At 37.8% G+C, this 24,210-nt stretch overlaps 1 protein-coding gene across 1 annotated transcript; it reads left to right on the top strand.

The window, feature by feature from the left end:
* The first annotated feature begins 314 nt into the window (after positions 1–314).
* Positions 315–23,548, top strand: LOC128218517 (sodium-dependent multivitamin transporter-like). The gene is made up of 16 exons (XM_052926200.1): positions 315–344; positions 3,214–3,685; positions 4,579–4,644; positions 6,345–6,396; positions 7,752–7,819; positions 8,637–8,791; positions 9,709–9,849; positions 11,222–11,351; positions 12,050–12,138; positions 13,622–13,734; positions 19,455–19,522; positions 20,057–20,143; positions 20,432–20,673; positions 21,447–21,553; positions 21,897–22,015; positions 22,488–23,548. Exons 2-16 carry the CDS (start codon positions 3,314–3,316, stop codon positions 22,632–22,634), a joined length of 1,956 nt encoding a protein of 651 aa, XP_052782160.1. The 5' UTR covers positions 315–344; positions 3,214–3,313; the 3' UTR covers positions 22,635–23,548.
* Positions 23,549–24,210: the final 662 nt, after the last annotated feature.

The following is a 24,210-nucleotide window of genomic DNA, read 5'->3' as shown; positions in this document are numbered from 1 at the left end:
GACCACATAACGGAGAGTCTCTAAGGTGATATTAAACAAGTCTGAATTAAGATTACTGCAGTTATTTTATACGTGAATGACCAGCAGCGTTCTCCAAAGACCAACACAAATGGAACATCATGTCCTTTAAACCTTTGTTGTAAATTTTGCTTGAAAGACGAGAGTGGAGAACGAGTGTCTTGTGGCTACAACGAGTGTACTTCACAATGAAATGGCGGAGGAAATCGTTGAATTACTGTAAATTCCTTATCTCCTAAGTTTTACTAGATGTTCACTGTTTCATAGTTTATAGGAAAAAAATCATTAACTGTCACTGGAAAGTAGAATTACGAGAATAACTCTAGGTAAGATGGTAGTTCATCACAGTTATTTTTATATACTAGGATGAGTGTTTGCATTATTGTTCTATCCGATAAGTTAATCCAATCAATATCAGTTATATGTTGGTTATAGTACTCATCGTCTTTAAAGTTTGATGTCTATAGTAAGAATCAAATCACATTTACACGTATTTCTTTCATGCTTTTCGATGAAATATGGAGTTTTATCAGTGAAATAACAACAGTGAAAACGTGTTTTTTCTAGGACACCCGTGAAATAAAATACGATATTACACTGAAATAAATAAACAATCTTTATTTCTTTCATGCTTTTCGCATGCTTTTTTAAAATATGAAGTTTTCTTTTGTGATATAACGACATTGAATATTTTCACGGCAAACTGTGGAGTTACAATATCAAAAAACTACTTTTAAAATGAAGTGTAGTTACTTCCCCTTGATCAAAACTAAACACATCACGTTTGAACCAGTAAATGTTGCAAATAAGAATGATATGATATTAAAAAAGGCTGCAAATGTTAAATTAAAGATATTTTTTGCAAATAAGTTAACTTGCCGTTTAAGTTATTTAAGCTTTCATATTCCTGTTTATTCAAAAAAATATTTGTTTGATTAATAAAGTCTATCCTGATTGGCAGTATGTGAGTCACTTTATATTTAGTTCTTCCTGAAAGATTAAATAGCATTTAAGCTCAATGTTTGTTCCTTTAAATCAAAGGTCTGCACCACAATTTTGCTATTTTTTTGGCTTTCTGATGAAAATTACCATTTCTAGAAACAGTATACATAATAGCAGGTTGTATACTTGGCTGAAGTGTTTGAAATAGCATACACTCACAATCATTTGCGGAACGGGAATCCAAGCATAATTTGCGTTAAAGTATTATTGCGTTGTTAACAAAGTTATCTTATCTGGAGTAGATAGCTATTGAGCACAAATTGCATGTTGTATTAAGTTGAAAAATAGCTCTGCGAACTTATTTCTAATTTATGTATAAAAATATATACGACGTGAAATAATTTTTCTTGTTCTAACAGCTTAAGGTGGAGATAATGTGTAATAATGGGTGTACAAATTAATCAGCATATGCCCAATTAGGGACTGTTTTTAACATTTTTAATATTTGAAATAGTTTTGAAACTACGAGTATGCAAATTATACCACTGACGTCAATATTGACTCATCTGTCATTCTTTACTTTTCCAGCTACAATAACCGATATGTTTATCAATTCTTCCTTTACCGCTATGAAATTACAACCTTAAGTCTTGTGAAAACATTCACGGACATAAAAATTTCATTCTCTAGTTTTTTGTCTAAAACGTCATTTTTTCGCGGAAAAAACGGCGTCGTTTTTCGCTGAAAAACAGTGTGCCTATCTTTGAAATTTTGAAAAAAGATGTTCATATAACTTTTGATTTGTTTAAATATATTTATTCAAAATTTTACTTCAAATCAAGAAAAGTGTACCTTACCGACTTCGTTTCTTCGCATTAACAAATAATCTTACCCCTATACCTGTTTCTTACTCAATACTTATTGTATTAAAACGTATTACATGACGTTAATCGAAATATGTTTTCTCCCACCTCAGATAAGTAGATCCATTAATTTAACCATGCTAGAAATTCTTTTCTCCCACCTCAGATAATTAGATCCAGTAATTTAACCATGCTATAAATTCTTATCTTGCCCACGGGCGAAGATAAAATGCCCGTATGGAACTTCTTTTATGGTCACCACATTGTAATTACCTCCCTTGTTGAAGACTGTCGTCTGTAGCGCATCATGGAAACCTTGTCTTGTGGCAATATTTAGAACGCTAGTTAATTATTTCTCGCTTCAAATGTCACCAGAAAACAGTTTCCACACACCTTTCAAGAAATAATGCTTTACTCTTCTTAGAACTATTTAAAGACCGATCAGACCATTTACATACTCTGAATCACTGCGCGAATATCCATGACAACCACGAATTATCGCATATCCGTACGCAATTATTTTCACTAAGCACAAAAGAGTTCCAGCAAAAAATACATTTTTACTTAATTTTGTTTAACTGAGGTGGGAGAAAAAGCATCTACCATAACCGCTCATGAGATATTCCACAAAACACCCTAAGCTCGGGTCAGAATGAACCTATCTTACACTCTCGGCCATAAAAGATACTTATAATAAGAGGGGTTTTTTGCTGTTTTATTTGTTTTTGTACCAGTTTTCAGACATTTACTCGAAATTTCGCCCAGGGTCACGTTCCACATTAAACAGCTTACATATATCTGGTATAAATCCTCGTTTAATATAGTTTTATCAGTATAAGTATTTAATATTTAACAAAGACAATAATGATGTAACATTACTAACGGTTTAATAAAAATGCATAAAACATCAATTTTTGAACATAAAGATAAAAATCTGCGATCTTTTTTTTGTCAGCAGTCTTGTATCACTGATTTCCATGGATTTTCGCAAATTTTGGCTCGTTCCAAGACAATCAAAAATTTCAAATTGTCAAACGTTTAATCTGTGAGAGGTCAGCTTTAAAACTTAGTGAAGTTTAAATTTCTCTTGAATATGTTTACTTTCATTGCATAGTGCATTTATATAGCATGACTTTGAGGTGAATATTATATAAGGTGATTTTAAATATATACTGGCAATTGCTTTTTAAGTTTGATTTGTTAAATGTCTTTACAAACGTATCAACATTGATAAGTCAAAAACTAAAAACAACTAGGTCATTATGAGATATTAGACTCTTTAACTGGTAATACATGTGGCTGACTTCTAAATACAAAGGACTTCGAAGAGTGTTATCAGTAAAAATGTGATAAACCTCTTAACTGAAGATGGAGTTATTAAGGGCTGTAGCTGAACTGGATGATAATATATAGCGTGGACACAAATTGGAAAGTTTTGCTGGTTTCATTTTATATCGTATTAAACATTTGGCGGGGAAACTACTATAAAAATGTTGTCGGATCGAAGCTATAGCTTTAACACCGGTCAGAAAAATACTTTTTCTACGGTGGACTATGTTATTTTCGGAGCAACTCTAGCTGTTTCAACGTTCATTGGATTTTTCTACGCAATCAAAGACCGGAAAATTAGCGACACCAAACTGTTTCTGCTCGCCGGCGGGAATATGAACTTTGTGCCTGTGTCCATGTCGCTGTTGGCAAGCTTCATGTCGGCAATCACGCTGCTAGGGACACCGGCCGAGATGTACAACTTCGGAACCATGTACTGGTGGATCGGGCTCTCGTATGCCGGCTCAGTCGCCCTGGCGGCGCATGTGTATGTGCCTATCTTCTACAGACTCAGGGTCACCACGTGTTACGAGGTAAGCCGGGACACTGTCGATATACATATTTACAGTAATCAGCATGTTTCACCAATGATATCGTTATTATTTTATTTCCAATGTATAAGATGCACTCTTACTCCCAAATAAGAAGTACCACACTTAATACAATTGTTTTAATTTACTGAAAAGGGTAAATAAATATCGAAAAACAAAGTTTTCCTATGAAAGATACCGTGTTAAATACAAAGAAATGTGCTACCTTATGAGACGATCGTTGATCACTGTAAATCTTTTATGACCCACCATGCAGTCATTTTTTTGCGTTTTCAGCTATTGAAACACGGTTACAATCTGATTACCAGTAATTAATATTTTCAATAAATGCATGATTTATAAGTAGTTAATGGTTTATCACTCAAAAGTTATGTTTGTCATACATGTGTATGTATAGATTTTAAATACGAGTATTACTTTAAAGGCCTTCCGACAAACAAAATTGCCACAAATAACTGATACGGGATATTGTTTTCAAAGCTGTAAAATATATTAAAGCTACACTCTCACAGATATAGCATTTTGCTCTTTTTTATTTTTTGTCTTTGAAAGAGCATTTTTTGCGCCAATATCTGCAAACCAATGATATAAGATTGCTGACAAAAAATCACATCGTAGATTTTCATATTTCCTTTCGGAAACTAATGTTTTATTGCCTAAACCATTACTTACGGTTTAAGAAAATTGCATAAAACATCAATTTTTGAACTGTAATAAAAAAAGATGCAATCTAATTTTTATCAGCATTCTTATTTAACTGCTTTCCATGGATTTTCGCAAAAATTGGCTCGTTCCAAGACAAAAAAAATAAAAATAAAGTTGTCAAAACGTTCAATCTGTGAGAGTGGAGCTTAAAATGTCCCCTATTGTTTCAGTACTTGGAGATGAGATTCAGCCGAGGGGTGAGGCTGATGGGGACCTGCATCTTCTCTATGCAAATGGTTAGAACAACTGGCCCCAATTTTTCGAAACTTCTCCCCTTCCCTACATGTTGTATATTATGTATCTGGGCCGGAGACCATAAAATGCAAATAAATCGAATTGAATTGAATATAACAGGATTAAGCTTAGCTCATTATTTTTATTTTCAATAATTTACGTAAAATTTACTTCTTTAAGAGGTTTTTATACTTTAAATAGGAATTATTTTTATGAAAATCACAATAAACCATTTTTCATTTATCAGAAATTCAATTTAAGTATGTAGTTTGGCTAATTGAAATAAGTTACTTAAGCCTTTTAATTAAAGCTGCACTCTCACAGATTGAATATTTAAACTACTTTTTTTATTTTTTGTCTTGGAACGAGCATTTTTTGCGTAAATATCTTCAAACCAATGATATATATTTGTTGACAAGAAATCAGATCGTAGATTTTTATATTTCAGTTCGAAAATTAATGTTTTATGGCTTAAACCGTTACTAACGGAAAAATGCATAAAACATGGATTTTCGCAAAAAAAATGGCTCGTTCAAAGACAAAAAAAAACCCGTCAAAACGTTTAATGTGAGTGTGCAGCTTTAGCTTAAAAAGTTTCGAGAAATTGGGGCCGGAAGAAATACAAACATTTTAGCAGGCTGTTATTTCATAATATAAGTATATTTACAGTCTGAACTGTTCCTTGTCGATGGATGTGCCATTTCTAGGTCACTGAATCTCAGTAGAACTAGTACTATATACATTATTACTGCTTTATTAAGCTTATTACAGTTCATGTTTACTGTTGAAATTTTAATTAGATACGCATGCTGTCGCATACGCTTCTACATAATACATAGCCTAATTAGTATCGTAATTAAAATTATCAAGTTTTTAAATAATCGTGATGATAAAGACAACGAGTAGAACATCATAGGAGTTTAAATATCAGAATGTAGTTAAGGGATTTCCGCCATACAAAGTAGGAAGGTCAATCTTATAGATTATTCAGACAAATAAGTTTTCATTTAATTAATCTTGAGGTAAACTCTTTCTGCATGTTACGCATATAACCTTTGCAACATGTTTTTGTGATTTAATGAGTTAAGCAAAGTATGCCGTGCAAAATTTTATCAAACAAATGTTGTTAGAGTCTCGATAAAGCGATTAACGATTTACGTCACAAAATTCCTGAACTTAGAGTATCTTTTTGAACTAGAAAGATATTATACAAAAGTGGCTTAAAATGCATTACAAAAATGAAAAATATATTTATTTATGTAAACAAAAAAACAATAACAGAATTAATCACCTAAAAGACGCAATACATGTTTGTTTCGATTAGGTCGAGCAGTTTGGCGCCTATAACTATACCTATTATTATTGTAACTTAACGTATTAATACAAAGTTATGCTTTTGCACGAAAACATGCGCAAATGTGTGTGGTTTTTTGTCTGCTTAGCTCTCAATAAACCTACTCATGTTAGGACAGGTGCATTTTGTACGGTTTTTGTTTGTACCTGCTATAGGTTAGTTACCTGACTGCAATGGTAGTGTACATGTTAAATGGTATAATGCTTGCTAATTATTGAACCTTATAAAACCATTTAACTCAACTCCCTGTGTATTCTGTTTTTAGACCTTCAACCCAACTTTGGCATTTTGGCGGAGGCAATTAAGTGTCTTCAACATTCGTATAAACTTTGACTATTATCGTTTCAGATCATTTACATGTCCATCGTCTTGTACGGTCCATCTCTGGCGTTGAATGCAGGTATGCGCGCGTATTTTGGGTTTTTGATGATATATTCACAAGCGAATCCAGGGGTAGTGGAGTGGCATCCAGCGCAAGCCCCCCCCCCCCAGCCCGACCTCCCCCCTAAAATCATTCAAGTTAACTTTTATGTTAATATCAAATAAAAAAAAGTTATTCAATACTCTCAATTTGCACCATTTCGGACTTGAATTGTAAAATAAAACAGGGTAGTACCCCCTAATACCCCTGCCAACATTTTAAACCATATCAATTTTGCGGGAGGGCCGCATGTTAAAAAGTTGCGCCCTAATGATACGCCCCCTCTAATATCAATTCTTGGATTCGCCTCTGATATTCACAAATGTTTTCAACAATTGATCAACATTATGACGACAACGTACAATGAATTGATCTTTCAGATGCATTCAAACTCGAAATTGCGATTTTCACTCATAGAACTGAAATCAAATTAATTAAAATCCTTGATCCAAACAAGTACAAGAGCATCGGATCATTTGCTCACGATATTACTGTTACTGGGCGGATCTTAGATTTGACGTTAGACGGAGCGTAACTTAGGGGCGTAACCATTTGACTTGACCCCCCCCCCCTCCCTCAGAACCGAACATTTTGTTTACATCCTTGGCAGGGGGGTGGGGGGTAATTTCCCAAGAAAATGTTATCAATTATTGGTCTGAAATGATGCATAATGGGTGTATTATATTACATTTTTCTCCTATATTGGAAGCAAAAGTGAACTTGAGCGATTTTCTAGGGTGCGTGCGCCGGGTTGATCCCCACCCTGGACCCGCCAGTGTGTTAGTATAACATATAAACTATTTCAACAACAGTCCGATTTAATGGCCTCTGTATGCAGTTTGTCTATGAAGGAGTATGAACAATTCCTTCACGATCCTTGTTAAAGATAAAAAAAAACTTGTGTACAAAATGAATATGGGGCATGTACCAACACGCTCGGTCGAAAGTCGGACATCTTCAAGTAGTTCTTGCACCAACAACCCGAGTTATTTAGATTGTACACGAGCGCTTGCAGCCCGAGTGTATAATTTTATCTACGAGGGTAGTGCGTGCAATAACTGTAATGTACATGTTGATTTAGGACAACGTTCAATAACTAGTTATTGCCTGTAAGTGAAAAGCGTTGTAATTTATCCACCCGACATTTATTGCACGATTAAGCTCCGTCTTCTTGTTACCGTTCCGTAATAGAAGTTAGTGTATTCACGAAATCTAAGAAAACACCTTCATAGTTTAAACGTATATATATATATATATATACTTGACCTTCCTGCATTGGACTTCTACGACTATATATATGTATACACTGCATGTTCTATATCCTTATTATTCAGTGACGGGACTGTCCCTGTGGGGCGCGATTATATCTGTGGGCAGCCTCTGTACCATCTACACCGCTATTGTAAGTGTCAATTTCTTTGGATTGAAAAGCAGCGTGTCAATTCGATGTTAAAAAAGAAGATAGTGCGTTCAGTGGACGAACACATGTTACCGTATTTTGGCAGTTCCTCATTAGCGATTACTTCAAATTAATAATCACTATCCTTTGAAACAAAGTCATCTGAAGCCGAAATGCATTTGCTTATAACAGTATACATTTCATTATAGAGGGAGGGTTAAAAACAAATCTAAAGAGGGAACTTGATAAAACAGTACCAATTTGAAATAATTTGTGTTAATACCTGCTCGAGCCACAGTGATTTGATGGGAATGAACTCCTGCTTTGGTGTCATTTGACCTGTACAAAATTTAGTGACATTTAACCTAAAAATATAAAAAAATCTTCAGATTTTTCAAAGGGGTCACTCCTACCAACTATCTAGCACAAAATAACTATGAATTACTGCAGTTTAACAATGTCAGACAATCTCAAAATACCTAAATAGTCATAGTTATTTTATGCTAGATAGTTGGTCAGATGAAACCCAAAGAAGGAGTTTATTCCCATCAAATCACTGTAGCTCGAGCGCGTTTATGTTAATACCTGCTCAAGCGCATTTATTTTAATACCTGCTCGAGCGCATTTATGTTAATATCTGCACGCGCGCATTTATGATAATACTTGCTCGAGCGCATTTATGTTAAACCCTGCTCGAGCGCATTTATGTAAATACCTGCTCGAGCGCATTTATGTAAATACCTGCTCAAGTAGCAGACCGATTTTTTCTACGAATCATTGTAAATTGGACATAAATATTAATACTATTGACACCCACCAGGGCGGTATGAAGGCGGTGCTGTGGACGGACACATTCCAGACGGTGATGATGATAGTGGGGTTGTTGGCCACACTTATACAGGGATGCTACGAGATGGGCGGCTTCACAAACGCCTGGAATATAGCGGAGCAAAACCACAGGGTCTACTTTGATGAGTATGACCGAATGGGTTTTTTTTCATCTTTGCATTGTTCGTTCGTCTTTTTTGAATGACAAACTTTGATGTACTTTATAGCCTTGACGTCTATTACATTAGCCATACCTATAGAACGCCGTTCAAGATATTCACTTGAAACATGCTACAAGTTACAATAGGCATATGTGTAGCAAGTTCGATACCTCTGGCATAAATAAATGTCTAGTTATGACCCCGTGTGTTGTGCTCTCTTAAATTTGAAATTCATACCGAATGTGTATTTTGAAACAACATGGCATAACCCTAACCCTGTTACTAACAAAAACATGAAGGTAATCTAGGCCAGAAAGGATCATTCATATGTGCAACCATTTTTAAATACTATCAGGGACTAGACAGAAGATGATTTGCAAGAATAAAAAGAAAATTGTCAAAAACTTACGTAAAGTTGATATCGTTGTGTACAACGCATTGAATCTTACTTACTGATGTATCACATCGCTTACGACAAATGTATCTTTCGCAGTTTTTGCGTAGTTTTCAAATTTGAAATTCACTGGGTTTGTCTGCCACGTAAATCCCAGTTATTTTAAAAATAGCGTGGGTATATGTATCTGTATTTACCACGTGACTTTCACGTGCTAAATATACTCACTATACACTGGGAAACCATTATGCGTTTTTTTCAAACCGGTTAACACAACTGAAACAGTGACAAAATATTATTTTAAGCATGTAAAATGATGCTTTATCGGCCTATTACTAGCTCGTTTTGATGAGTATATGCTTGCACTGTGTAAATAATGTATTTGACGATTTTGGAACCATCTAGTGTCTAGTACCTTTAAAACAATTTCCACCCCATTCGGAACTCCTCGGCCATTTTGTTGTTTTCGATAAAATGGCCGAGGAGTTCCCAATGTTTCCACCCTTCAGTTTCCGTGCTGATCCGACTGTGCGGCACAGTTTCTGGGCGTTGACGATCGGGAGCGCCTTCCTGTGGGGGAGCGTGTACGGCACAAACCAGGCCCAGGTCCAGCGGACGCTCTCGTGTGGATCTCTTAGGAGTGCACAGCTGTGAGTCTTATCAAGTGGATAATGATAAATGAAGGACTTGCATATTTGCTTGTAGTCCGCCATTTGGACTGCGTATATCAGTGTTTCAGCCTATGCTGTAAAAAATATTATGTAGTGTAGCGTCGCTAGACCCATTTCATGTATTCTGAGTTACAGAAGTAGTCCTTGTTAGATCTTACAAACTGAATTTAAAATATTGACAAAAAATGAAACCTTCAGTCTACTAGCTTTAGTTACATTGTAATTTTAGTTAGCATCAGAATTCAGGAATTGTCACAGTGACAAAGTGGGTTGATGTTTTCAAGTCCTTGTGTTTTTAGACCTTTGAAAAATTTACGCAACATGCATTTCACTGAATAAAATAAAAAGGAATATGCATTCTCACGCATTACTTGTATAAAAAATTAAAATAAACTCGACTATTTCTCAAATGATAAAAGATTTTCCGTTCGAATCTAAACGTAACTTTAACAACTCTGTGAAAAACTATTCCCTATTCAAATATGTTCAAGTTATAAACACAAGAAAACATATAACATGTATATATGTTATACTTTTGCCACAAATTGTTTCTCAATACTAAATGAAATCATTTTAAAATATGTTGGCCTTCTCCACCCAAAGTGGCGAAGCTACATATAGGTCTTGTAGGCCTGGGCTTACAACTCTTTTTTCGAAAAATGACGAAATTTAAATTACCCAAAAATGCAATGAAAACTAATAGCTACTCAAAAACTTTGAACAACTCAAAAGTTGTATATAACGTTAATACGAGATGTTCCGGACATCCCTCGTATATAACCAAAGCAAGTCTGGTGTTTATTTTAACTACATGCAGGTTGTATTGATTGATTTTATTGTAATCATTGCATATATAATTAAGTTTGTGGAATACACATAAAAAATGGATGAAATTGTGCCTTTTGTATTTCTCCTGGAATGCTCCCGAATGACATCGAAGGGGGGGGGATCCCCAAACTCACATAGAACCATCGGGCCTACAAGTTTTTTAGGCCTAGCTAAGCCCTTGACCCACTCTATGTACCAATGACCTGGATAAGCTTAAGACTGTCTTCTGCACGTGAACATTTGAAATAAGTAAGACCCTGTAAAACCTCTTTCCCTACTGGATAAACTTCCCTGGCCTGTGTGTGATCCTGGTCTGGTTTTGATCACCATGTACGTTTTCTATAACTCTAAATCATTAACCATGTAAGATTTGTTCCTTTACAGTGCCGTGTGGAACAGCGTCCCCGGTTTGTGTTTGATCCTGCTGCTGTCCTGTATGGTCGTGGTCGTCATGTACGCCTACTAAGTATCTTCATTATTATACTACTACATATTAACTTTGTTATATATGTCCCCCCTACAGGGCCCTGTGGGTCAACTTCCCCGGCCTGTGTGTGATCCTGCTGTTGTCCTGTATGGTCGGTATCGTCATGTACGCCTTCTACAGCACGTGTGATCCCATCTCATTCAAGCTAATCATGGCGTCAGATCAGGTACGTTAGCTAGTGCATGGGTTCAACCGGTATGCCAAATAAACCCCACAGTGGTAAGCAAAGACGTACATCTCTTAGATACCGCTATCATTATAGGCTCGAACAACACCGACGATATAGATGATATTTTTTTGCTGTTATTCGTGTAAGATCGTAATATATTTCACCGAGTGAGCACCAAAAGCTATCATCTTAAGATATATACGTTTGGTATTCATGAGATGAAATATATTGCGATCTTACACGAAAACAAATCATTTTTCTTTTTAGTATATGCCTAAATGAATTTAAAATGGCAGTTTATTCTAAAAACAAATAAAACTAGCGTCCCAAATTGTACGCGAACTTAACGTCATTTCGGAAATTTGGTCTTTGAAATTGAGTCCCCGGGTCGTGCGCGCTGACGTTTGATTTGAAAGTGAGAGCGGGCTAACATTTCAAAACAGTACAAAATATCAGTTTTTATCTCACTGGTAAATTACTATAACTCAACGTAACACATTTCATTGAAAGTCGCCATTGTTTCAAAACATCCGAATAACCTCCATTTAACAACGGGTTGGGGGCTTAGGCAATTCTGAAAATCAAAAATGAACATTCTTATTTTCACATGTTTATTGTACTAAACGTTAATGGTTCATCTCCTGTGATGTCTAATGATGATCTGTTTCATGACTTCGTGTTCTTTACCTCTTCAGATGTACCCCCTATTTGTGATGGACTTACTGAGCCATGTGCCCGGTGTCCCTGGTCTCTTTGTGGCCTGTATATTCAGCGGCACGCTCAGGTATCTAGATTTTGAACCCGCTCGGCTCACTTTATTCAGCGAATTATTTTATTTCAACCTTATTAACTTTAATATTTTGAGATCTTTTGTCAACTGTTACAGTTGGAGAACGTGTACGAGTTTATACATGCTTGGTTTATTAACTTAACATAACATAACATAACATTTCATAACATAACATAACGTAACGTAACGAAACGTTACGTAACGTAACGTAACATGACGTGACATGACGCATAGCATAATATAACATAACATGGAAATACATAACATAACATAACAAAACTTAAAATAATATAACTTAACATAACATAACATAACAAACATAACATAACATAACATAACATGAAATGACATGACATGACATGACGCATAACATAACATAACATAACATAACAAACATAACATGACATGACATGACGCATAACATAACATGACATGACGCATAACATAACATAACACGTAACATAACACATAACATAGCACATTACACAACATGACATTACATAGAGTTAACTGTAATGTTAGGTCTCCATAACAAAAGTTACAGTTCTGCACACATTTATGTTTTTACATCATAAACATTAAACAAGATGAACAACACATATTTTGTGATGATCAAATACTATCTATATTCTAGCAAAATCATTCCACAAATGTGGAAGTTATATAGCTAAAAAAAAAATGCGTATATAAACATAGAAAACAAGTATTGGTGAATAAACACGTTTATGGTAAACTTGTTCCATCATCTGTCATTGTTTAAGAAAGATTTCTCTTGTTTCAAAAGGGTTGCAAATGACTTTGCAGTCAGTACAATACTGTCTTTGAATGTATGCATAATCATGCACGTACAGCCACTTTATTGCGATCCAAAAACACAATGCTTTTACTACATGAATAGACCAGCACGCTTTTATAGTTAAGTGAGACGATATGACATGAGTTTAGTGGTTGACAAAGGCCATTTTCAGATATGAAATGAGAAACCTTATGAGCCCGTTAATGCATTTCGATGGGTGAGAATGAAACACTTCTACCTGCTTATTTATATAGTATCACTTCGAACCTTTTCGTCTTAAGCTGCACTCTCACAGATTGACAGGTCGGACAGGCTTTTTAGCTTTTGTCTCAGAATCAGTTCATTTTGATATCAATGCCTTCAATACAATCATATAAGATAACTCACAATAGAACATATCTCAATTGTTTGAAAAAAAAAACTGCCGAAAATTTCATTTTTTTTCTGAAAGAGTTAGTAATGCGTTTAGCCATAAGACTTCAATTTTCAAAAGTTATTATGAAAACTACGATCAGCTCTTTTGTCAGCAGTCGTTTATCACTGGTTTCCAGACATCAACGCAAAAAAAAAATGTTCTCATTCCAAGACCGAAAATAAAAATAAAAAGTTGTCAAAACGGCCAATCTGTGAGAGTGCAGCTTTAACCCTGCGATAAAGTCGTGATCATTTTTTTTCTTCCAGCACAATTTCGTCCGGCCTGAACTCTCTGTCGGCTGTCACCTTGACAGACATTATCCGTCCCGTGTTTCCCGATATGTCCGAGAAGCGGGCAACCAACATCTCCAAAATCATAGGTACACACTTTTAGGCATTCGGAGCTCCTCGGCCATTTTTTAAAAAAAACAACCTCGGATGTATGCCGGTACATCTGTTGAAGTAGTCCGTATTTTTTTGAATAAAAGCATTAATTAAATGTAGTGTTTAAGAGTTGTATTCATTGCTCTCAGTTTAAATTGATTGCCAGTGAAGTGTATTATTGCAAACATAATTACGATTCCCAAGAGTTAAGTCATAAATTTTAACTACTAAATAAGATTACTACGCGATCTATTTGCAGCGGACTTAAACGTACCACTTTTTAAGTATGTTAACTGTCCATATACATCCGAGGTTGTTTTTGAAAAAATGGCCGAGGAGTTCCGAATGACTTTTAGGCTTATAGCGGGCACGATTGCTGGTACCGGAATTATCTCTTGAATAATATTACTAATATAGTTCAGCCCTTTTATTCTTAGGTATTAAGTGTACCGCAATGGCATGGTTTACAAAAATAGAAGTAGAAACATTGTCAGAGCACTTGTGTCGTCAGCAGTGACATCGTCGTGACAAAACGCAGGGTCGCTCGACCACTCGAATCGATTATATGTATGTGTTTATGCATGAAACGTAGCACACACGTGGGCAAAGGCGTAATACATTAGATGTCAAGCGATGTTGAAATATTCCTTAAGTTATTGTCCAGCATCATGCTATAAACGGACGAGCGTTGACTCCACTCGTGGTGCTCTTCTTGAACCAGATTACTATATAGCGTTATACATTACATGTTGGTGAGGTTGAAATATTCCAGTTATAGTCCAGCATTATGAATATAAACGGACGAGCGTTGACTCCACTCGTGGTGCTCTTCTTGAACCAGATTACCATATAATGTTCTCGTTGCTACAATATAATCTGTATACATTCAAGGATGGTATTCATGCGTTAATCTTATGGTCATACATCATTGACTTCATTCACTCTATTGGACAGTTATACAATTTATCCGAATAGCTACATCGTTCTTAGATCCAATTAAGACCAATATTGAATACCAGCCCAGGTATATTTGTCTGACAGTATATGTGGTCTGTTTCGGCTCTTTTTTATGGTGTGCTATGCTTGGCTCTCACATACGTCTGACAGTATTGTGGTCTGTTTCAGCTCTTTTTTATGGTGTGCTATGCTTGGCTCTCACATACGTCTGATAGTATTGTGGTCTGTTTCAGCTCTTTTTTATGGTGTGCTATGCTTGGCTCTCACATACGTCTGACAGTATATGTGGTCTGTTTCAGCTCTTCTGTATGGTGTGCTGTGCTTGGCTCTCACATACGTCTGACAGTATTGTGGTCTGTTTCAGCTCTTCTGTATGGTGTGCTATGCTTGGCTCTCACATACGTCTGACAGTATTGTGGTCTGTTTCAGCTCTTCTGTATGGTGTGCTATGCTTGGCTCTCACATACGTCTGACAGTAGGGTGGTCTGTTTCAGCTCTTCTGTATGGTGTGCTATGCTTGGCTCTCACATACGTCTGACAGTATTGTGGTTTGTTTCGCTCTTTTGTATGGTGTGCTATGCTTGGCTCTCACATACGTCTGACAGTATTGTGGTCTGTTTCAGCTCTTTTTTATGGTGTGCTATGCTTGGCTCTCACATACGTCTGACAGTATTGTGGTCTGTTTCAGCTCTTTTTTATGGTGTGCTATGCTTGGCTCTCACATACGTCTGACAGTATTGTGGTCTGTTTCAGCTCTTTTTATGGTGTGCTATGCTTGGCTCTCACATACGTCTGGCAGTAGTGTGGTCTGTTTCAGCTCTTCTGTATGGTGTGCTGTGCTTGGCTCTCACATACGTCTGACAGTATTGTGGTCTGTTTCAGCTCTTCTGTATGGTGTGCTATGCTTGGCTCTCACATACGTCTGACAGTATTGTGGTCTGTTTCAGCTCTTCTGTATGGTGTGCTATGCTTGGCTCTCACATACGTCTGACAGTATTGTGGTCTGTTTCAGCTCTTCTGTATGGTGTGCTATGCTTGGCTCTCACATACGTCTGACAGTAGTATGGTCTGTTTCAGCTCTTCTGTATGGTGTGCTATGCTTGGCTCTCACATACGTCTGACAGTATTGTGGTCTGTTTCAGCTCTTCTGTATGGTGTGCTGTGCTTGGCTCTCACATACGTCTGACAGTAGTATGGTCTGTTTCAGCTCTTCTGTATGGTGTGCTATGCTTGGCTCTCACATACCTCTGACAGAATTGCGGTCTGTTTCAGCTCTTCTGTATGGTGTGCTATGCTTGGCTCTCACATACGTCTGACAGTATTGCGGTCTGTTTCAGCTCTTCTGTATGGTGTGCTATGCTTGGCTCTCACATACGTCTGACAGTAGTATGGTCTGCTTCAGCTCTTCTGTATGGTGTGCCATGCTTGGCTCTCACATACGTCTGACAGTATTGTGGTCTGTTTCAGCTCTTCTGTATGGTGTGCTATGCTTGGCCCTCACATACGTCTGACAGTAGTGTGGTCTGTTTCAGCTCTTTTGTATGGTGTGCTATGCTTGGCTCTCACATACGTCTGACAGTAGTGTGGTCTGTTTCAGCTCCTCTGTATGGTGTGCTGTGCTTGGCTCTCACATACGTCTGACAGTATTGTGGTCTGTTTCAGCTCTTCTGTATGGTGTGCTGTGCTTGGCTCTCACATACGTCTGACAGTAGTATGGTCTGTTTCAGCTCTTTTTTATGGTGTGCTATGCTTGGCTCTCACATACGTCTTGACAGTATTGTGGTCTGTTTCAGCTCTTCTGTATGGTGTGCTATGCTTGGCTCTCACATACGTCTGACAGTATTGTGGTCTGTTTCAGCTCTTCTGTATGGTGTGCTATGCTTGGCTCTCACATACGTCTGACAGTAGTATGGTCTGTTTCAGCTCTTCTGTATGGTGTGCTATGCTTGGCTCTCACATACGTCTGACAGTATTGTGGTCTGTTTCAGCTCTTCTGTATGGTGTGCTGTGCTTGGCTCTCACATACGTCTGACCGTATTGTGGTCTGTTTCAGCTCTTCTGTATGGTGTGCTATGCTTGGCTCTCACATATGTCTGACAGTAGTGTGGTCTGTTTCAGCTCTTTTTTATGGTGTGCTGTGCTTGGCTCTCACATACGTCTGACAGTATATGTGGTCTGTTTCAGCTCTTTTGTATGGTGTGCTATGCTTGGCTCTCACATATGTCTGACAGAAGTGTGGTCTGTTTCAGCTCTTTTTCATGGTGTGCTGTGCTTGGCTCTCACATACGTCTGACAGTAGTGTGGTCTGTTTCAGCTCTTCTGTATGGTGTGCTATGCTTGGCTCTCACATATGTCTGACAGTAGTGTGGTCTGTTTCAGCTCTTCTGTATGGTGTGCTGTGCTTGGCTCTCACATACGTCTGACAGTATATGTGGTCTGTTTCAGCTCTTCTGTATGGTGTGCTATGCTTGGCTCTCACATATGTCTGACAGTAGTGTGGTCTGTTTCAGCTCTTTTTTATGGTGTGCTGTGTTTGGCTCTCACATACGTCTGACAGTATTGTGGTCTGTTTCAGCTCTTCTGTATGGTGTGCTATGCTTGGCTCTCACATACGTCTGACAGTAGTGTGGTCTGTTTCAGCTCTTCTGTATTGTGTGCTGTGCTTGGCTCTCACATACGTCTGACAATATTGTGGTCTGTTTCACTTGGCTCTCACATACGTCTGACAATAGTGTGGTCTGTTTCAGCTCTTCTGTATGGTGTGCTATGCTTGGCTCTCACATATGTCAGACAGTATTGTGGTCTGTTTCAGCTCTTCTGTATGGTGTGCTGTGCTTGGCTCTCACATACGTCTGACAGTAGTATGGTCTGTTTCAGCTCTTCTGCATGGTGTGCTGTGCTTGGCTCTCACATACGTCTGACAGTAGTATGGTCTGTTTCAGCTCTTCTGTATGGTGTGCAATGCTTGGCTCTCACATACGTCTGACAATATTGTGGTCTGTTTCAGCTCTTCTGTATGGTGTGCTGTGCTTGGCTCTCACATACGTCTGACAGTATTGTGGTCTGTTTCAGCTCTTCTGTATGGTGTGCTGTGCTTGGCTCTCACATACGTCTGACAGTATTGTGGTCTGTTTCAGCTCTTCTGTATGGTGTGCTGTGCTTGGCTCTCATATACGTCTGACAGTAGTATGGTCTGTTTCAGCTCTTCTGTATGGTGTGCTATGCTTGGCTCTCACATACGTCTGACAGTATTGCGGTCTGTTTCAGCTCTTCTGTATGGTGTGCTATGCTTGGCTCTCACATACGTCTGACAGTATTGTGGTCTGTTTCAGCTCTTCTGTATGGTGTGCTGTGCTTGGCTCTCACATACGTCTGACAGTAGTATGGTCTGTTTCAGCTCTTCTGTATGGTGTGCTGTGCTTGGCTCTCACATACGTCTGACAGTATTGTGGTCTGTTTCAGCTCTTCTGTATGGTGTGCTATGCTTGGCCCTCACATACGTCTGACAGTAGTGTGGTCTGTTTCAGCTCTTCTGTATGGTGTGCTATGCTTGGCTCTCGCATACGTCAGACAGTAGTATGGTCTGTTTCAGCTCTTCTGTATGGTGTGCTGTGCTTGGCTCTCACATACGTCTGACAGTATTGTGGTCTGTTTCAGCTCTTCTGTATGGTGTGCTGTGCTTGGCTCTCACATACGTCTGACAGTATTGTGGTCTGTTTCAGCTCTTTTTTATGGTGTGCTATGCTTGGCTCTCACATACGTCTGACAGTATTGTGGTCTGTTTCAGCTCTTTTTTATGGTGTGCTGTGCTTGGCTCTCACATACGTCTGACAGTATTGTGGTCTGTTTCAGCTCTTCTGTATGGTGTGCTATGCTTGGCTCTCACATACGTCTGACAGTAGTGTGGTCTGTTTCAGCTCTTCTGTATTGTGTGCTGTGCTTGGCTCTCACATACGTCTGACAATATTGTGGTCTGTTTCACTTGGCTCTCACATACGTCTGACAGTAGTGTGGTCTGTTTCAGCTCTTCTGTATGGTGTGCTATGCTTGGCTCTCACATACGTCTGACAGTATGGTGGTCTGTTTCAGCTCTTCTGTATGGTGTGCTATGCTTGGCTCTCACATACGTCTGGCAGTAATGTGGTCTGTTTCAGCTCTTCTGTATGGTGTGCTGTGCTTGACTGTCACATACGTCTGACAGTATTGTGGTCTGTTTCAGCTCTTCTGTATGGTGTGCTATGCTTGGCTCTCACATACGTCTGACAATATTGTGGTCTGTTTCACTTGGCTCTCACATACGTCTGACAGTAGTGTGGTCTGTTTCAGCTCTTCTGTATGATGTGCTATGCTTGGCTCTCACATACGTCTGACAGTATTGTGATCTGTTTCAGCTCTTCTGTATGGTGTGCTGTGCTTGGCTCTCACATACGTCTGGCAGTATTGTGGTCTGTTTCAGCTCTTCTGTATGGTGTGCTGTGCTTGGCTCTCACATACGTCTGACAATATTGTGGTCTGTTTCACTTGGTTCTCACATACGTCTTGACAGTAGTGTGGTCTGTTTCAGCTCTTCTGTATGGTGTGCTATGCTTGGCTCTCACATACGTCTGACAGTAGTGTGGTCCGTTTCAGCTCTTCTGTATGGTGTGCTGTGCTTGGCTCTCACATACGTCTGGCAGTATTGTGGTCTGTTTCAGCTCTTCTGCATGGTGTGCTATGCTTGGATCTCACATACGTCTTACAGTATTGTGGTCTGTTTCAGCTCTTCTGTATGGTGTGCTGTGCTTGGCTCTCACATATGTAGCTTCCAAACTGGGAAACATATTACAGGTAAATCATCTTTCACTCAAGCTTAGAATCCCATCATGTTTTATTGGTGTAAACTTATTGTTTGTATGTATATTCGAATGACTTCTCTTAAACTTTTTGACCTTTTTTAACCCCCAAATGATTGAATAAATGCATTTATCGCAATTACAAATTGCAAATAATGCGAACGTATTTTCTAAATTTAGCGCGCACCACGTCATTACAAAATTTGCATGCCACATGACTTTCTTAATAGTACCTATATGTTACTTTATTTCGTAATGATTTGAATTTTTTAACGACGAAGTTTTTCGCTTCAATATTTTTTTTTCCGGTAATGCATCTGAAAACACTTATTTCATAGTTAGTTTAAATTATGATATCGTCATTGCAGAAAAAATAATTAAAGTCTAAAAAAAATATTTTGAAAAATTGAACCATATGCAAACAGCTTAATACATTAACTTGAAGTTAAATTTTCTAATGTTTATGATATAAGACCTGATGTTACCTTTGTGTATGTGAAACCAATCATGGCATCTTTATCCCTTGAAGGCGGCTCTGTCCCTGTTCGGAATGCTGGGAGCGCCAATGCTAGGGTTGTTCACCCTGGGGATGATCTACCCATGGGCCAACTACAAGGTAATTACCTCGCTTGGCCTAAGATTATTAAACCTAGTAAGTCTGTAACACGAGCCGGTTGTTTGTGACTCTATTAGTTTAATCAACACCATTGGGTCTGGTTGGCGTTAGTAACACACCACCATACAGAATATGAAACCCAATAATATCAACAAAGAAGATCATCTAAAACACCTCAACTATAATTTAGTATGTTATCACAGTAATCCAATATTGGTATCAGTAATATTCACAACTTAACACCATATGCCATCGCTTGTACTCTATCTCCACGTACCTCACGTGCAGGGAGCGTATGCGGGTACTCTTACCAGCCTCGTGGTGATGTTGTGGATCGGCGGAGGCGCCTACATCACGAAGCCTTCCTCGTGGCGCCCACCTATATCCACGGAGGGATGCAACTGGAATCTCACCCAAGATGGGCGGCTGTCTCCCTGGAACACAACAGCCACTCCGGTTCTCATATCCACTATCACCACTGCGGATGTTATTAATGATACTGTTATAGCATCCGCGTCACTAGCCGAAGGGTAAACACTAAAAAAACAATAATAATAATATAATACTAAAAAAGGAAATTACATTAAACAAATCGAACACCATCCTATTATTACTCATCAACCTTAAGTCGAGTTACAGTTGAGTCGAGTTGTAGTTTTTAAGTGCTTTGTCCACAAACGCACTGAATATTGTGTAGAGATTTGAAAATCCGGAATGTTTTTGCAATATAACCTCAAGTTCTTTAAAGCTACATCCTAGTGTTGTCATTTAATCTACCCTGTTATGTAGTACCAAGTTTAATTTGAGTGTTTTATCCGAATTAACATCAGTGCTTTTTTTACTAAGAATAAATATCAATTATAAACTTTTAGGTCTCGGCGAGACGTTTTTACCAAGATTCTGATGTTAAAGAAAATCCAGTCGTTTGTTGACAATTCTTTTTTCAAGCAGCGTATTTAATATAAATCTGGACCCGTGTTATCTATAATGAGTATTATTTTTATCCACCATGGTAACTTCTTCCTTTTTAGCTGATTTATTTATGTTTCATGGCAAACAATCTTTACAGTTGAGATACCAAACTAAGATGTCGATCGAAGAATGTTTTCGCCACATACTGAACGCATACGATTTTCAAAAATGTATAGATAAAGTCCACTTACCAGGCAAAAGTTGGTACCTGACTCGGTACTTTCCATTCTAAATCCGCCATTTTGTTTGCCATTTTCTCACTTAATATTTGCATGAAACGAAATTACGCCCCCTTCCCCTGATTTTCATTCTCCCCACCCCCCATTCACAGCCCGGTTGAAGGCCTAGACCGGCTCTACTCCCTCTCCTACCTCTGGTACAGTTGTCTCGCCATGCTTATCGTCTGTGTCGTCGGCATCATCGTCAGTCTCATAACAGGTAAATACCATAAATCATCGTTTCCATCATTCAGTTTCTTGTTCTAAAGCTGTTGTTTTTCAGAGAAACTTCCACACCGGTGGATGATATACGCAAATTCACATCACTAATTTAGCATAAATATTTGTTCAATGAATGCTGTTGACATAACTTGATGAGACTCTTATTCAAAATCAATACATACACATGTATAAAAACATCTACATATTACGAACTTTCTCACAATTTAGCTTATAATATGTTCAAGACTGAGAATCACATACTATATTATATTATTATACATATGTAATTTAGACTGTGTTCTTCCATAATGTTATTGCCGCGAATTCACTGTGTGTTACAGGCCGCCAGGACCCGCGGAAACTTGACGCCCGGTTGGTATGTCCCATCTTCGACGTTATGTTCCCTTTCCTACCAGAGAGATGGCGCAAACCGCTCAGATTTGGCATCGTGCACGAAGGGGTATGGCGAACAATTATATGTCAAAACCCTCAGGATACAAACACGTGAAACGTGCAGCCGCTGGCGCAGACTTTGAGATGAAATTTATTTACAGTCGAAAACCCGTTGGCTCGATATCGCTTGGCTCGATTACATTGTTGACTCGAGCTTGATGTAAAAAAAATTATACACTCTGTGTAAGCCTTCCCGATAAGCTCGATCTGGCCGGTCCCTGGGATATCGAGCCAACGGGTTTCGACTGAAAAGAAATTCGCTTCTGCTAGGTATGCAATGTAGAGAAAAGAACATTTAATATACTTGCAGCGTGTAATCTTCAGCTAAACCTTTCGTGTAAGATCCCTAGTTATAAGCGTCCTTCACATGTAAATCAACCATGGTGAAATATACGGAAAATGTATAAGAAGCTGCAGCTGAACTCATAACGTTCAATACAAGTATACATGTACAAAACTTTCATCTGTATATTCTACAGAAATACGCGGCTGACGAGGCCGAGGCGGAGGTGCGCCGGGAGTCCATCCTGACTCTTCAGGAGGAAGACGGCTCGATCAAGCTGCCCTCGCCGGAAATCGAGGTGCTCTTAAGTGGAAACAAAGTTCATATTACCGAAAAACGATAGCCACACGAAGAGCGTAACGTTTGACCATCATTTAAAAGACGTATCCGTCCAACATGTGTCCAGAATGTTGACAGTGTACTCATGTCTTTGACTTAGAACTGGCGATATGGGCTTGTAAGCATATGAATGGTTTAAGTTGTACCTTTGAAGATGTGCAGCATACCTGTATTTGTTCGAATTTAAAAGATTTTGAAATATATTTACAAATATGATAAATAGATACTAATCATTATGATAATTTTCAGAATGTGTCAACATTGTAGCAAGAAGTTGTCAACATTAAAATGCTTGTGTTTATGTTTTACAGGTTATGTCAACATAGTTTTGAACGAAGTTATCTTTTTGTTTATCGGGCCGAAGATTAATAAAAGAAGTTCAAGAGGCCTGATGCCACCTGTAAATGTGCTTTATTCGTGAAAATATTATTTTATATATATGTACTGACCTTAGCCGGGTGGATGGTTTTTAGGTTCAGCCATAACATTTCAAGTCATTTAGTTTGTCCTTTTTTGATCGATTTTGGGCATTCTAGAAATAATATACCGTTAAGTACATCATTCACCGACTAAGAATACTGTGTTTATCGACTAAGAATACTGTGTTTAAATATTAAAATTAAGGCGCTGAAAGCGCTGAAAGGCTGTAGTCGCCACAAGCCTGATTTTGCTTTTTAACAATTCTGTTCACAGGGAATTAAAATCTAATATAAAACACCGACTAAGAATACTGTGTTTATAGATTAAAATTAAGGCACTGAAAGGCTGTAGTCGCCACAAGCCTGATTTTGCTTTTTAACAATTCTGTTTACAAGGAATAAAAATCTAATCTTAAACATATTTTGAGTGGCCCCGAACTAAGCCCAATTTATTACCTGTCATTACCTTAGAATAGGTATCATAAATTGATTATATTTAATTAAATTTGCTAGTTTCATAACGGTAAATGATATGTACATGTAAAAATATATGTATTAGGATATATGGAGATTGTTTTTATCTCGCAAGTGTATTACTAGTGTAAAGTTAATTAAATGAAACCCGATATTGGTTGAGGACTTTTTGACTATTTGTAGTAGGTAATGTAAGGCGTGGTCTTTTAGTCAACATCTTTCCATTTTCTGCGTTATCATGTTTAAATTATTCCCCTCAATTCCTCACCAAGATAAATGTAACATTCTTCAGCTTGCTTTCAAAATCACATTAACCTTGCAATCGTATTTTTTTAAAGGGGTCTTTTTATTCGCACTATTTAAAATCGCATAAAACATCCATTTTGTAACCCCGGCGAAAAAAATTCAGATGTTCAGATGTCAAGTCAAAAAGCCAGAATCGAGAAAGAGAGAGAAAATGTGTTAATAGTTATTTTTTAGTTTTAAACGTAAGTCGGTGTTTTAAATATTATCATGCTGTGGAAAGTGTTTTTTTTTTTAATTTTCAAAGAAAATAACAGTAACATATAACAGAATTTTTTTGCAAGGTTCTTATTCTATATAAGCTCACCCAATGATCTTGCCTCTTACTGCACTTGCTGTGTCGTATATTATGATCAGAAATACCGTGTTGGAAACGTTAGAAAA

Source organism: Mya arenaria, chromosome 2 (assembly GCF_026914265.1).
Source record: "Mya arenaria isolate MELC-2E11 chromosome 2, ASM2691426v1".
Lineage (NCBI taxonomy): Eukaryota > Metazoa > Mollusca > Bivalvia > Myida > Myidae > Mya > Mya arenaria.
The sequence above is the reverse complement of the archived record's forward strand: the minus strand, read 5'-3'. Positions and strand labels throughout refer to the sequence as shown.